At 46.5% G+C, this 15,753-nt stretch overlaps 1 protein-coding gene across 3 annotated transcripts in view; it reads right to left on the reverse strand.

Moving 5' to 3' along the window:
* rnf130 (ring finger protein 130) overlaps positions 1-15,753 on the reverse strand; it is a 77,549-nt gene that overhangs the window by 31,446 nt on the left and 30,350 nt on the right. For all 3 annotated transcript variants that reach the window (XM_056275780.1, XM_056275772.1, XM_056275789.1), the window contains 2 exons: positions 7,997-8,079; positions 3,182-3,278 (listed from right to left, as the gene is read on the reverse strand). In XM_056275780.1, coding sequence (XP_056131755.1) covers positions 3,182-3,278; positions 7,997-8,079 — 180 coding nt within the window. The remainder of the gene's footprint in view (positions 1-3,181; positions 3,279-7,996; positions 8,080-15,753) is intronic.

Genomic DNA, 15,753 nt, shown 5'->3' on the forward strand with positions numbered 1-15,753 from the left:
CTGTAGCGCCCGCGGACCACCTCCAGTTCTTCTTTCCACTGCCTTGCTCAGAGGCACAGAGAGGAGTATTAACCCTAACATGCATGTCTTTTTGATGGTGGGAGGAAACCAGAGCACCCGGAGGAACCCACGCAGACATGGGCAGCACATGCAAACTCTACACAGAAAGGACCTGGGACGGCCTGGGGTTCAAGCCCAGGACCGTCTTGCTGTAAGGGCCAAGACACACCAAACACACATCAGAGAACTAGCGGTGACGAAGGCCAGCTGTTGCGTCGCCTCACGTCGCCTGTGTCTGGGCCAAAAGTAGCACCTGAACACAGCAAAGACTACAGCCAACGGCCAACTAGCATGTACGTTCTGCGCCTGCATGAGAGGAAATAACTCACCAAATAACTCGCTTCTAATTGAGAATACGTCTGATAAGAAGTTGCAAATGGCACTGGTGTTGTCAGCCCTTGGTCTTTTGATTGTGGAAGAAGAAAGGAAGAGGTGGAGGTGAAAAATAAAGAGGAAATCGCACTAAAATGGGTGAAATCATGGATATTACAGCGACAGGCTCAAGGGGGTTTCCTGAAGCTGTGTGGAGAGCTGGTGATAAATGAAACCTCTGATTTTATACATTTTGCTCGGCTGTTTCCTGTTCAGAGCCTTCTGTGTGTGGCCTCTTGACTTTGTTGTTTGCTTGCTTTCGTAACTTTCATTTCTCTATTTGTGCACTGATTCGCTAAGCTGAACAGCCAATCAGAGTGATCTCTCTCACCGACAGGCTCCACCGCCGATTCAACATGCTGAATCGGCCGAAAAGCTGGGGGACAAGGGTCCAACTAATTCCAAAGACGCGGGACACACCGCAAAAACCAGGGCCACAGACGCTCACCAACAGCCCGACACTGGCCGACCGTCGGCCTGGTGTGTCACAGCCTTAAGGCAACAGTGCTAACTACAACAGTGCTAAATTCACATCACATCCAGTGACACCACATCTGATACAGTGTTGATAACCTATGACACCATTATTACATCGTGTACTGAGCCTACGGTGTGCACTGAAATCACAACCAGCAGCTGTTTGCGTTTTTCCATCAGAAAGCTAAACGAAACTGGAATGTCTGAAACAGTGTCACAGTCAGCAGAGGGGTGTGTCAAATGGCATTATTTACTGTAGTCATTTTAGGTTTTTTTTGTGGGACTTCCGTTTGTTGCTGCCAACGGATGTCAAACTACCTATGAATCTTTGTTAATACGTCACAAATTAGGCAGGGAAACCGGGGAAATTTCAACCCAATGATGGCAGCACACCCACATTTTCTTTCACTGAAAGTGGTTTGGTAAAGTTGTCTTGGTTAACATTACAATAATGTTTGGTATCGATAGGTTTTATTGGCATTTGGATGTGTGTACTTCTCAAAAACATGACTGCTGAGTTATGCCGTAACAGATGAACTCATTAAAGAAGTCATTTAATCATTACGTCCAATGTTCAACAGCTCCCAGTATCTTGATAGTATGCTGATACTCAAAACACCCAGGGATCACTGAGAGGAAAAAGCACAAATCAATCATTAATCCATTCACACTGTGCACTCTGTCTGGCAGTGGTTTTAAAGGCCAGCAGATGTCACCGTGTGCTAGAGGATAGTATAAACAAAATTATGCAATCTGCCAAATAAACATTGAGATACTGAAGTCAGAACGTGAATCGGCATTAACAATGAAGAGCCGGGTGATCAACAGTTCCTGCATGATTTTAAGTTAACTGTGCTCAGACCTCCAAGCGGAGAAAAATGCAAATGAATTGCATAGAAATAGTTTAAAGAGAGATTTCACCAATGGTTTTGTGTGTGTGCAATCACTACTGATGCATAATGTAGCTGACTGAAGTAATAAAGCACTCACTATTTACTGTATGATGGAGAAATCAGTGTTGTCCTGCTCACAGAGTCTTCACTACAGTGCCAACACGTACCAAAACGCATTGCTCCACACTCGCTTCTGGATCGCCGTCCATAAAATCCTTTGCGCTAATGCTGTGGGATGTCAATTACACCATCAGAAATGGAGCTTCTGATGGTGGACAATAAGGATTTGTGTGTTTTTTGAACAGCGCGTTTAGAGTAGATTAGAGAATTAGAAACCCTGCTAGGCTGTAGCGTCTCAGATCAGGAACAACTGCAGGTGTTTTTCATCCGCTATCCCTGTCGCAGACTGACAGAGATTAGGATGAAAATCAGCGATTTTTCCCTTGGAGACCATCCAATCTTAAAGCTCATAACTCAAGAACTCTATGTCAGTTTCAAGTGTTTAACAAGAGATTTCTACACTCTCATCTCATCTCTCGTTTCATCATCAGTCACTTCTCCGGGGTCGGGTCGCGGTGGCAGCAAGCTAAGTAGGGCACTCCAGACCTCCCTCTCCCCAGCAACGCCCTCCAGCTCCTCCTGGGGGATTCCAAGGCGTTCCCAGGCCAGATTGGACATGTAGTCCCTCCAGCGAGTTCTGGGTCTACCCCGGGGTCTCCTCCCAGTTGGACGTGCCCGGAAAACCTCCAAAAGAAGGCACCCAGGAGGCATCCTGATCAGATGCCCGAACCACCTCAACTGGCTCCTTTCGATGTGAAGGAGCAGCGGCTCTACTCCGAGCTCCCTCTGGATGTCCGAGCTCCTCACCCCATTTCTAAGGCTGAGCCCAGACACCCTCCGGAGGAGGCTCATTTCAGCCGCTTGTATCCACGATCTCACCCTTTCGGTCACTACCCAAAGCTCATGACCACAGGTGAGGGTTGGAACGAAGACTGACTGGTAAATTGAGAGCTTTGCCTTCCGGCTCAGCTCCCTCTTCACCACAACGGTCCAGTACAACGTTTGCATTACTGCCTGCCGATGGTGCACTAATCTGCCTGTCAATCTCCCGCTCCATCCTACCCTCACTCGTGAACACGTCTTCCACACTCTGCTAAGTTATAATTCAAGAATATCAAATCCCTCTCATTTTAATTCAATCCCATCCTAATTTATTAATTTAATGACAGGTTTATCAGAACAGTGCTCTGATCCCCTTTCCATATTGGTACGATTAGACTGCCCCCTAGAGGCCAACCTACATGGACGTTACTAAACGCTTGGCTTGTTTTGCTGGTATCTCCGGTGTGCTGCGATTGTTCATATCAGCAATTACTTACCATAATCCCCAGCGCTTTAAGGATGTTGAGTTTACACATGGGGCAGGTACAGTGCTCATTCAGCCAGGGGTCGACGCACATTTTATGGAAGACATGTCTGTGTGTGGCGAGAGAGAGAGAGAGAGAGAAAGAGAGGAACCAGTTACCACAGCGTTACGGTCATTTCAAGAGCTTTAGGAGAGTTTTGTGGCTTTTTAGCCCATATGCAGGCTTTTAATCTGGAAGATTTACATGCAGAGAAATTTCCTTTTTGATTCTGACTGGATTATTGAAGACAATAGCTATTCCACAAATACCCAAAACATGATCGCTTTAGTAGTAGTACTTTTGCAGGGAAAAATAATTGGGTACACAGTGTTTTGCATGTGATATGACAGAACACGCTGATAGAAGACCTTCACCAACAGATAGTACAACATCCATAAGTAAAACTCAGGTTCAAGCAGGGTTTTTTTTTGTTTGTTTGTTTCTGACAACAGCACTGCGGACTCTCATTCATTTTGAATGGAGCTCAAACAACACTAACACCTTACCAACACCTACATAGCACACACACAGTTAGAATACAAATGATCTTCAGGACTGTGGCTTCAGGGAATTAAGTGGATCCACTTAAGACACAATAGCCATACTGGATCTGAGTGTGCTACTACACACGCGTAAAGGACCCCTAAAACATACACTGATGAGCCAAAACATTATGACCACCTGGCTAATGTGCTGTTGGTCCGGTGTGTGCCGCCAAAACAGCATCAATGTGCTGAGGCATGGACTCTGCAAGACCCCTGAAGGTGTCCTGTGGTATCTGGCACCAAAATCTTAGCGGCAGATACTTTGTTGTGTATTTAGGGCTAGCACGACTCCCGTAGTGAGGGGAAAAAAAGGGCATTATGGGTAACGTAAATATTCTGTGTGGTTGTCATCAGACATACTGTTTTGGAACGTAACGCAGTTGCAGAATAAATAATTAGCGCTGAGTCGGAGGCTGGGTTATCATTGTTATAACAAAAAGTGGCGACGAGGACGTCTGAACCAACGAACGTTGTCCGCAACAAAGAAGTGACCTTTTCTCTGTTTTCCCCCACTGATACCTCGCACTGATGCAGGTGACCGATGGTGCCACCAGCTAAGAGGGGAGGAGTGGAGCAGTGGACAACTGACAATTATTATCATAAAATGTCCCGAGTCATGAGTACTGCTGGGTAATTTGAGAAGAGTACAGAAGGGGACTGTCTGTCAGAATCAGAATCAGAAACACTTCATTCATTTCATGCACTTGTGCACGTGAAATACAAAACATCATTTCCCCCAGCCCACAGCAGTGTAACACAAGGACAAAAACACACATCCAAAAACTAAAAGAACACATGTATCCAAACACACATATGTCTAAACTAAAATAAAATAAATAGATAAATAAAATCACTGTTCAGGAGAACGAATGCCCGCCAGGATGACTGTCGGAACTGCCGGTCTGCATGGGCTAGCAGTTAGCTTAGCCTGCCCCGATTCCGCATCTTGTCAGACTGCCCTCAATCCACGTTCTGTCAGATCGTCGTCGGTGTTTCCTCTTTGGGTGCAGGTCCGATCAGGGCCATAGTCATTGGGCCCACAGGATGCAGCAGACCAAGCTCCCTCAGCCGATCCAATGCTAGCTCTCTCAGCCAGACACCTTCGACACACCTCCCTGCACTCCACACGACGACACTAAAAACACAGTCAAGGCTAGGCGAGGCCGCCGCCAGAATGCCCTTGCACCTTCAGTGTTATCAGAACTGCCGGTCCGCATGGGCTAGCAGACTGCCCTCGGTGTTACCTCTTCAGGCACAGCTCCAGGCAGGGCTGTGGTCCCTGGGCCCACAGAACGCAGCAGACCAAGCTCTCCCATTTGATCCAGCGCCAGCTCTCCCAGCCATCAAACGAAGACAAACTTAGATGCGGATGTGGACAAAGACACCGCATGGACAGCACTGGGTGAGGCCGCTGCAAACGTGAATTTGCACTGCCATCTTCCCACACCGGAGGCAGAACCTTCCGTGAACCTTCCGTGAGGGAAAAGCAGCATCATACAACCAGGAGCTTTAAAATGGCTGGAATTATTGGCTCAGTCAGCCCCTTCAATGAGAGCATACAGCGACGGGGCTCTTATACCGAGAGCTTTGACTACTTTGTTGCGACTAACGGAATAAACGATGACAAGATAGTGCCCACTTTTTTGAGTGTAATAGACTTTTAACTTCCAGTGCAATGTACTACAGCCAACAAAGCCAGGCAGTAAAACATACAAAGCAATTGTGAACACACTGACAAACCATCTTTCACCGACGCCTCTGGCGACCACAGAAAGCTTCCGATTTCACAGATGCAACCAGGAAGCGGGCGAGTCTGTCACCATGTTTGTTGCAGCATCACGCAATTTAACTGAACACTGAGAATTCAAGGATGCTTTAAATAACACGTTGAGAGAGACCTGTGTGTGGATTGAGAAATGAAGCAGTGCAGAAGATATTACTCACAGAAAGCGAATTGACTCTTGAAAAAGCCACTAATATTAGTGTAACAATGGAAATGGCCTCAAAAGAAGGCCAGCTGCTAAATGTTTTCGCGATGGTAAATCTGGACACCTTGGATCCGCACGCTGGCGTAAAGATATGGACTGTCATAAATGCGGGAAAAAAGGCCATGTAGAGTGGGCATGCAGAAATAAAAAGAGCACAGAAAAAAACAACAACACAAAGACTGAAAATAAAAGAGACACTATAAAATACAAAAAGAACAGAATTGTTTTCACAGTTAAGCATGGCAATGAGAGGAACAGTGATTCTTCAGAGGAAGAATTGCCTGCTGCAGTAAATACTGTGCAGACACCGAGTGTGGATGAGAGCTCAGATGGCTATTGGGCTAAACCCAAGTTGGGTGGACATTCAGTGAAAATGCATGTAGACACTGGATCGAAGGAATCACCAGTGTCACACAAAATCTACAGGAAATTCACGAGGAGCCTTCCACTACTTCCTTCAGACACAGTTTTTAGGGCGTTTACAGGACATCGAGTACATAAATGAGATGACAGATGTGACTGTTCAGTGCAATGGCCAAACTGCAAGGCTTCCAGTTTATATCTTTATGCATGCTCAATAATCCAGGTAAGAAAATCAATGCTGGTTTGGAGGACCGTTGGTTTGAATGGGGAGCCAAAGAGGCCATCTATGTGAAGAGGGAACAACCATCCTTGAGATATAACAAAAAGTGGCGACTAGGACGTCAGAACCAACGAATGTTGTCTGCAACAGAGAAGTGACAGATGGGGCAGGCTAAGCTAACTGCTAGCCCATGCAGACCAGCAGTTCTGATAACACCGAGGGCGGTCTGGCGACGGCCTCACCGAACTCCCCACTGATGTCAGGACAGTGGAGTCGCTGCCCATCTTTCGGTGCAGGTTGAAAACTCACCTCTTTAAGAACTACTACCCTGTTACTTGTTCTTAGCACTTATTGTATTCACCCATTAAAAAAAAAAAAAAGAAGAAAAAGAAAAATCTCTTTCTTGCGCTTTTACTTTAGCACCGGTTTTGCTCTTAGATGCTTGTTTAGATGCACTTATGACCTCTGATGACTAGTAGTTCTCCTGATCTCCTACGTTAAATGATGCACTTATTGTAAGTCGCTTTGGATAAAAGCGTGGGCTAAATGACTGGAATGTAATGTACTGTGTGGAGTGTGGGGAGGTGTGTCGAAGGTGTCTGGCTGGGAGAGTTAGCGTTAGATCGGCTGAGGGAGCCTGGTCTGCTGCATCCTGTGGGCCCAAGGACCACGGCCTTGACTGGAGCTGGGGCTCCAGGAAAAAGGAAACACCGAGGGCAGTCTGACAGCACAGGGAAGCGGAGCAGGCTAAGCTAATTGCTAGCCCATGCAGACCGGCAGATCCAGCAGTCATCCTGGCTGGCGTTTGTTCTCTTGGACAGTGATTTTTTTTTTTATGTGTTAGTTTGGATATATGTGTTCTTGTAGTTTTTGGATGTGTTTCTGTCTTTGTGTTGCACTGCTGTGGGCTGGGGGAGGCGATGTTTCGTTTCATTTCATGTGCGCAAGTGCATGAAATGAAATGACAAAGTGTTTCTGATTCTGATTCTATCCCATGCCTTATGAAATACCTAATGTTCCTGAACTATGTTCTGTTTTTCATCAGTTTTTTCCTCTTTGTTATCCTATTACCTCGACTGCCCAACCAGCGTCTTTCTACTCCTCCTCCACATTTCTGTTTTTCTCAAACTGTCTTCCATGTCATGTAACACGGCATGACATGCACACTACATTGCACCTGATGATTAATGTTCAACATCTCTCACATGGAGAGAGTTGGGAAGCTACATGCGAGCTTCCCAACTATTTTTAACCCGTGGCCAGGATTTCTCTCGCAGCCGTAGCCTATCAGTTTCTGTCAGAATACTTAGCATGTGAAGACTGTCAGGCCACCACCAGCGGAGTGTCATCTGTCTGGCTGTTATCCCTCATCAAGAAAGCTTCACAAAAAAATCACAACTGAGGACAATATTGAAATTCTGGTGTGCACGCAAATGTAGTCAGTTGTGTCTTCTTGTGTATAGAGAAGTAAGAATGTGGTTTTAGTACACTCTGGAACATAGAAAGTGGTGTCAGTACCGTCTAGAACACAGATCTATACGGGCTGTCCGAACCTTCTGCATTCTCTATCTATGTAGGTGATCAAAGCGGTGGTGGTGGCTTCTGGAATACTCTGTTATGCTGTACACAGTGGAATACATGATGATGAGAGGTGTGGTCTGACTGAACTTACTTGCAGGGCAGGATGCGAACGACATCGTTAAGCTGGTAGCCTTCAATACACACTGCACAGTGGTTGAAGTCTGGGTCAGTTTCCTACAAAAACACACACACAGAAAAAGGAGAAAAGAAGATAACACTGAACAAGCAGATTCAGGAGGAAGTGGCTAAAATATCATCATTTCCCCATTTTCGTTTCTCAGCCAAACCCGTTTTCATTTGATGTGTTTGTGTTTCGCCAGCCAGATATTAGACTGAATAGAAACCCTGAACTTCTGCTTCTAAAGGAAACGCATGTCTCTCACGGTTCACCGCTGGATGACAACCAAGTCTCCTGATACACAAACTGTTCTGTTTGTATCCTGCGTTAAGCCGTCAACTCCTGCTCACGACTACAGAGGATTTAATAATTCTCATCTGCATGCAGAGGTGAGCCAGGTGCCAGGGGAGAGAGAGAGACAGAGACAGACAGAGAGAGAGGGAGACAGAGAGAGAGAGGGAGCGAGAGAGACAGAGAGACAAACAGAGACGGGGAGAGAGAGAGAGAGACAGAGAGACGGGGAGAGAGACAGGGAGAGAGAGAGACAGACAGAGAGAGAGGGAGACAGAGAGAGAGAGGGAGCGAGAGAGACAGAGAGACAAACAGAGACGGGGAGAGAGACAGAGAGAGACAGGGAGACAGAGAGAGACGGGGGGAGAGAGAGAGAGAGAGAGGGAGTAATTAAAGCATCGATTCACTGAAGAAATGAACTGAAGAAGTGGAGGTGGAGAGAAAGCTGAAGACTGAGAGAGTAGGGACAGAAAACTAGACCAGTAGGGGGAAGAAAAAAGGAAGATAGTAATTGATAGAGCAACTGAAGGGGGGGGGGGGGTCAATGGTGAGTTATTTTTGGATGCTGTCTCTCTGTCTCTTCTGACACGGGAGAAGCCACCATGGAGCCAAGGACGCGGCGCTGCACTGCGGGTGATCGATACACCTGGTGCAGCCTCCGCCCCTCGCCCCTATGGACGTCCATGCTATAAATATCAGCTCCATTAAGGAGGAGAGGAGGAATAATATCTGTATCATCGTGACACTGATTACAGCCAGTGCTGGCCGATACGAAAAACATCATCACGGTAACTACGAGGAATTTTACACGATGTCGACACACATCACAATATCTGCCTCCGTGTGAGAAACCACCGTACGTAGTATGGCTGGCTTTACACGGTGCACGAGTTGCACGGTGTAAATCCTGCAGTGCACTTGACACTCGTCGGAAACTCAGCCGCGATAGCTGCAAATATTGCAACATTTTGAAACTAGTTTCATGCAACAGCCAATCAAAACGCCGCTAACCTGTGAGGCGATGATGTCACTCACGACATTTCACGTCCTTTCAAGTGCGTGAGTTCAACTTCAGTTTTCATCAGATGGATAAGACACACAACATGGTGTCTTCGACAAAGAGAGAGGGAAAGAGAGACTGTCCTTATCGACTTCATGCAGGGCTGGCAGACAGGTGTTCATTTGGTTAGTGGGCGGAGAGACGGCAGCAAAGCAAACCGAGCGACACAACGTTGGCTTAGGTCGCAGTCAGACGGTGATCAGCTACCCGCTAGCTAAAAAACGATGCTTGGCTGAACTTTTTGTTGCATGCAGCTTTATTTCTTCATGAAAACCAGGTTGCGCACACTTGACAACCTGCAGCTAACTGCCTGAAAGCATCCAGCCGATGTTCATCACACTGATCTGTTTGGAAATCTACAGTAGGCTATCAAGTCAAAAATAGTTTTCAGGGTGTCCGAGTGGCGTGGCGGTCTATTCTGTTGCCAACCAACACGGGGATCGCCAGTTCGAATCCCCGTGTTACCTCCGGCTTTGTCGGGCGTCCCTACAGACACAATTGGCCGTGTCTGCGGGTGGGAAGTCGGATGTGGGTGTGTGTCCTGGTCGCCGCACTAGCGCCTCCTCTGGTCGGTCGGGGCGCCTGTTCGGAGGGGAGGGGGAACTGGGGGGAGTAGCGTGGTCCTCCCACACGCTACGTCCCCCTGGTGAAACTCCTCACTGTCAGGTGAGAAGAAGCAGCTGGTGACTCCACATGTATGGGAGGAGGCATGTGGTAGTCTGCAGCCCTCCCCGGATCAGCAGAGGGGTCGGGAACGATTTATTGTCATTTCTTACATGTACCTGCATACACAAAGAAATGAGGTCTCGCCTCTCCCAGCCCACAGCAGTGCAACACAAAAAACACACGTCCAAAATTTCCCAAAAACGACACCACCAAAAACATACAGAAACAGAGAGAACAAAGCACAAAAAGAAAAGAAAAGAGGGGGTGGAGCAGTGACCGGGACGTTTCGGAGAGCAGGGCGATTGGCCAGTTTTCAAACAATGTATTTCAAACCTAATTTGTGTGAAATTTTCAGCAACGGTATCTCGTTATCATTAATTTAGACAACACATTTGTAATTCACAATATCAATCAATCAAGTTGCATTGTTTATAGCGCTTTTCTGACAAATCCTGATTTTATTCTGACAACACCTCGGAAATACAGTAAAGTGTAATACTGACTTCCTGCCCGGCCTGTTGTGTTGCTGCTGTGATACAAGAAGCAGACAACAGCAGCAGACACCGTCCTGACCGCACCGCACAACACGGGATTTTAAAAACCAGTCTGGGACTCGTTTTGACACGCAACACATTTCCCCCCCCCCAAGATCCCCGAACTGTCTTCGTATCGTTTTGCATTTTCAGGCGCTTAATGGCTAAAAAGATGGAAGGTCGTGGTCTGCCGGCCCTGACAGGAGAACTGATCAGAGAAGGAAACGGGTGAGCGGTGGCAGATGTTCTGCAGAGAGAGTTAATGTGTATTCCTGCAGACTTTCAAAAGCCAGAATATCCTCCGCAGCACATGTCCCTGCCTCTTCACAGGGAAACCCCACAAGCCACTCTCACTCTTATCTTATGCCCCTCTTCCACTGCATGGTACCGGCTCAACTTGACTCCGCTCGCTTGACTTTTGGGGATTTCGTTTTCCACCGCAGACAGTATCCCCTCACGGCCAAGCCCCGCTGGCCATTTGTGGGCGTTGAGATTTTATTTATACTTAATATACACATATTTATTTATATGTTATTAATTTATAGTGGTATTTTCATGTCACCTTTTAGTATGGGCTCAGCTCACTCTGAACCTCGACAGAGGTGGTACCAAACAAATAGCTGGTACCAGGTACTATCCCTAACTTTTGCCCAATGGAAAACCAAAAAAAGCGAGGGGAGTGGAGTCGAGCCGGTACCACGCGGTGGAAAAGGGGCATCAGTGGCCCTATTTTATCCATATGCAGTCCTGAAACGTAGATTAAGAATAATAAGTCATGGACTTTTGTTCTCACAGTGCTGCGTCACTCTGTGGAGAGAGGACAACACTGAACGCCAGCAGCCAAACAAACTCATCCTGCAACGGCAAATGACAAAGTACCACAACTACAAAGTCCAGCGCACAACAGATGTGCTGCCAAAAGGTCAGCGATGGTTTTGTGGTTGTTTGCAGCGGCGGCGTATTTGGGGGAAAAACGGGAAGGACCTACCAGGGCCCAGAAAGGGGCGGGGGGGGGGGCGCTCGGGAAGCCTGGAATTAAAAGTTTGTTTTGGTTTGTAAATTTGTATTCCTAACTAATTAGCGTCATAACTTCAGTTAAAATGGGCTCAATACATCGGTTGAGGGAAAATAGTGGAGGCCCTCTGAGGCCCCTCTCACCCCTTACAAAAGGTGCAAAATGGTTTAGTCCGCCCCTCACGAGCATCTCTCAATGCAGCTCCCCTAGTCCTGTCGCGAGTGACACCCATAAACATCATGGCTGTCAGCATCAGCACCTAAGATGCATCAAAGTTGAAGTGATACTGTACATTTTGTCAGTCACTGCAAGACAGTCATGTTAAGTCAGGTTGAGTCAGGTTAGAGTAGATTAATGTACTGTGATTGTAAATACTATACAGTACGCTAGACCTCAAAAGAGAGACGCATGAGAGACAAAAGAAGAAAGGGGCCCACAGAGACTGCTTGTGTACAGGCCCAGGATTTTGTGCTACACCCCTGGTTGTTTGTGTCCGGCGGCTGCAGAGATATTCAAGGTGGATGGGAAACTGAAATGAAACGGTGATGACTGAAATGGAAGCGACGGGAACAGTTTGTCCATCCTGTCTGAGCTGTACCACCTCAACACATCTGTACCACCTCAACACATCTGGTTGCTGGCCTCGAAGAGACGCAATGACCTTTTAGTCTCATTGCTTTTTGGCTGCATTATTTTACTGAGCCGGCGACAGGTCTTCCGACTGTTAAACTAAAATATCCTGCACTATGGTAGCTATCATGGTTGATATTTTAATTATTTAAAAGTGCTATGAAAATGAATTTGAGCGATGTCATCACAATGTAAACAATCTTTAAGGAAACTCGGTGGGTGTCTGGGGAAATGGGGAAACTAGCCGTTAACTGTAACTACATTACTGACTGACCACATCCAGAGCCTCGTTTCGCCCGTCTGTTTGCCATCATCCATAAACTAATTAGCTCTTCACAGCATGGCCTGGCGCTCGGCCTGTCCCTGGCCTAAATGGAAACACAGCCAAGGTCAAGCAAGCGTACAGCGTCATCTGTCCTCTGATTGCCTATGGACTTCTGGGGTTGTATTTTATGACCAGCCTCTTGACTCGATACCCCCCCCCCCTTCATTTTCTCCCGGCAAATATTGAACCATGTGGCCACTGTACCCAGTAGATCTGCGCCGCATAGAGGGATTGGGTTTCTTCCTTGTTATGAGGAAGAGCCGCGACCTTGAGTAGACTCCAATCAGACAAGATGTTGTTCTGATACTCTACACCAGTCTAAACCAGCCAAATACCGTCTAAACCAGCTTAAACCTGCCTAAACCAGTCTAAACCACAAAAAACAGCCTAAACCTGTCCAAACCAGACAAAACCAGTCTAAAGCATTCTAACGCAGTCTACTACTATTTGTTTTTTTTTAATTTTGAGATACAATAAGTTAATTATTTAATTAATTAAATAATTAATTACTACTACTACTTTCGGCTGCTGCTGTTAGGAGTAGCCACAGCGGATCATCCATTTCCACCTCTTCCTGTCTGTCCTCTGCATCTTCCTCTGTCACACCAGCCACCTGCATGTCCTCCCTCACCACATCCATAAACCTCCTCTTTGGCCTTCCTCTTCTCCTCTTCCCTGGCAGCTCCATATTCAGCATCCTTCTCCCAGTATACCCAGCATCTCTCCTCCACACATGTCCAAACCATCTCCATCTTGTCTCTCTTGCTTTGTCTCCAAACCGTACAACCTGAGCTGTCCCTCTGATATACTGGTTCCTAATCCTGTCCCTCTTCATCACTCCCAGTGAAAATCTTATCATCTTCATCTCTGCCACCTCCAGCTCCGCCTCCTGTCTTTTCGTCAGTGCCACTGTCTCCAAATCATACAACATAGTATGTGTGTATGTATTTTTTAGGGATGTCCCGATCCGATCTTAAGGATTGGGATCGGGGCCGATTCAGGCATTTTTTAAGAGGTCGGATCGGATCGGATTGCGCAGAAAATAAGTCCGATCTTTTGCTTTGTTTTGCGACACCTCCGCTCAGTCCGCCGTCACGCAGCTGTCGTAAACATGAAGCACAATTTGCGGCAGAATCAGGCATGACCAGGACGCAGCTAAAATGTCTGAAGTGTGGCGTTATTTCAAAATAGAAACTGAAAGTAGCCCAACCGCCCCGCGAAATGCTTGCTTTGCAAGTATTTTGCGGGGCGGTTTTTGTAGAGCTGCGTACAATACCACTAACTTGATTAGGCACCTAAAAAAACACCAAAAGGAATTTAAGGACTTCACTCAGCTAACCAAGGCGAAGGCTGCACTGAAACAACTCACACTGGAGGGTACTTTTATAAAGAGAGGGACATTTCCTCCCGGCAGCCACAAGGCCAGAAAGATAACTGGAAAAGTCGCTGAATTCATCGCTTTGGATGACCAGCCCGTCGCTGTGGTAGAGGACACTGGTTTCCGCCGTCTTCTGGAGCTGCTGGAGCCACGTTACGTCCTACCCTCCCAGCACTACATGTCATGCAAGGCCCTGCCGGAGCTGTGCAACAAGGTTCGTCACCACCTACGAGGTCTTTTATCAGATGTGAAGGCTATGGCATTTACTACAGACGTTTGGAGTCCTGACGTTAGCCCTATGTCACTGCACACTGGGTCGACTCTGCTTTTGAGCTGAAGTCTGCGGTTTTGCATGCACATCCGTTTCGCGAGTCTCCTACAGCAGAGCATATCAAGCAGGCAATGGAGGGGATGCTGAACATGTGAGAAATAGCAAACATTTTGTGACTATTTGCACTAAGTGGAATAAGCTATATATTTTAGTTTGTTTACAATTACTTGGCTATTTTGTTAAAGAACACATTAAAACCAGTGCTGCATTACAAGAGGACTTGTGATAAGAGGCATATTTATACCGTTTTGAAAATACATAAAAACCCATTAAGGAACAGCTTGGATGCAGGCATTTTCTTTCTTAATGCATTGCAGAGCTATTCAGTTGTCAAGCATATACGTACATTGGATTGGTTATTCTAGGAAAATGTATCGGATCGGTATCGGTATCGGCAGATAGCAATATTAAATGATCAAAATCGGATCGGGGCCCAAAAAACTTGATCGGGACATCCCCAGTATTTTTTATTTAGTTATTATCGGAAACAAGATCTTGATTATTTCACTGCCTATATCTTGTTTTCCAGTAAACAAACATATTTTAAAGACCAATTCTTATGCAGTGGGCATTTTTCACGAAGTTCGTGAATTTAAGCACCCCTTAAGAAAAAAGGTTCTGTGCTGTATTACAGAAATTTTGGAGAACCTTTTTAGATAGATGGTTCTTTGGCAGAGGATATAGAACCTTAGTGTTCTATATAAGCTGTTTTATAGAGAACCCTAACGAACCCCTTTTTCTGACGGTGTTCTCTATACTTCTCCACCAACACCCAAAGCAAACATCGCATCTGCGGTGCTCTTTCCAGAGGAAAGAAGAAGAAAAGAAGAAAGCCACTTTAGTCAGTCATTGTAGGTTACAACCAATTGTATTCTTACAGTGAATGTGTTCTCTGCATTTAACCCATCCTATTGTATAGGAGCAGCGGGCAGCTGCAGCGCCCGGGGACCAACTCCAGTTCTTCTTTCCATTGTCTTGATCAGGGGCACAGGCAGCAGCGTTAACCCTAACATGCATGGCTTCTTGATGGTGGGAGGAAACTCATGCAGACGCTGGCATGAAACCATACTCCTGCTCGCTAATCGTCACCTCTCCTGTTAACCTAGCTTCCTCTACTGTTTCCTCCTCTTTCCCCTGTGGCCGATCAACTTTATACCTCTGTAGTTATTGCAGTTCTGCACATCACCCTTATCCTTAAAAATCAGTTCCAGTATACTCCTTCTCCACTGCTCAGGCATCCTCTCACTTTCCCAGATTGGGTTAAACAATCTTAGTTAAAAACTCCACAGCCCTCTCTCCTAAACACCTCCATGCCTCCACAGGTATGGCATCTGGACTAACCGCCTTTCCACTCTTCATAGCTGCCCTCACTTCCTCCTTGCTAATCCACCACACTTTGAAAGCCACTTTATTTTCATCATTTACAGGTTACAAAGAAACGTGTTCGCTGTATTTAACCCATCCTATTGTATAGCAGCAGTGGGCAGCTGCAGCGCCCGGG

This window comes from Lampris incognitus, chromosome 1 (assembly GCF_029633865.1).
Source record: "Lampris incognitus isolate fLamInc1 chromosome 1, fLamInc1.hap2, whole genome shotgun sequence".
Lineage (NCBI taxonomy): Eukaryota > Metazoa > Chordata > Actinopteri > Lampriformes > Lampridae > Lampris > Lampris incognitus.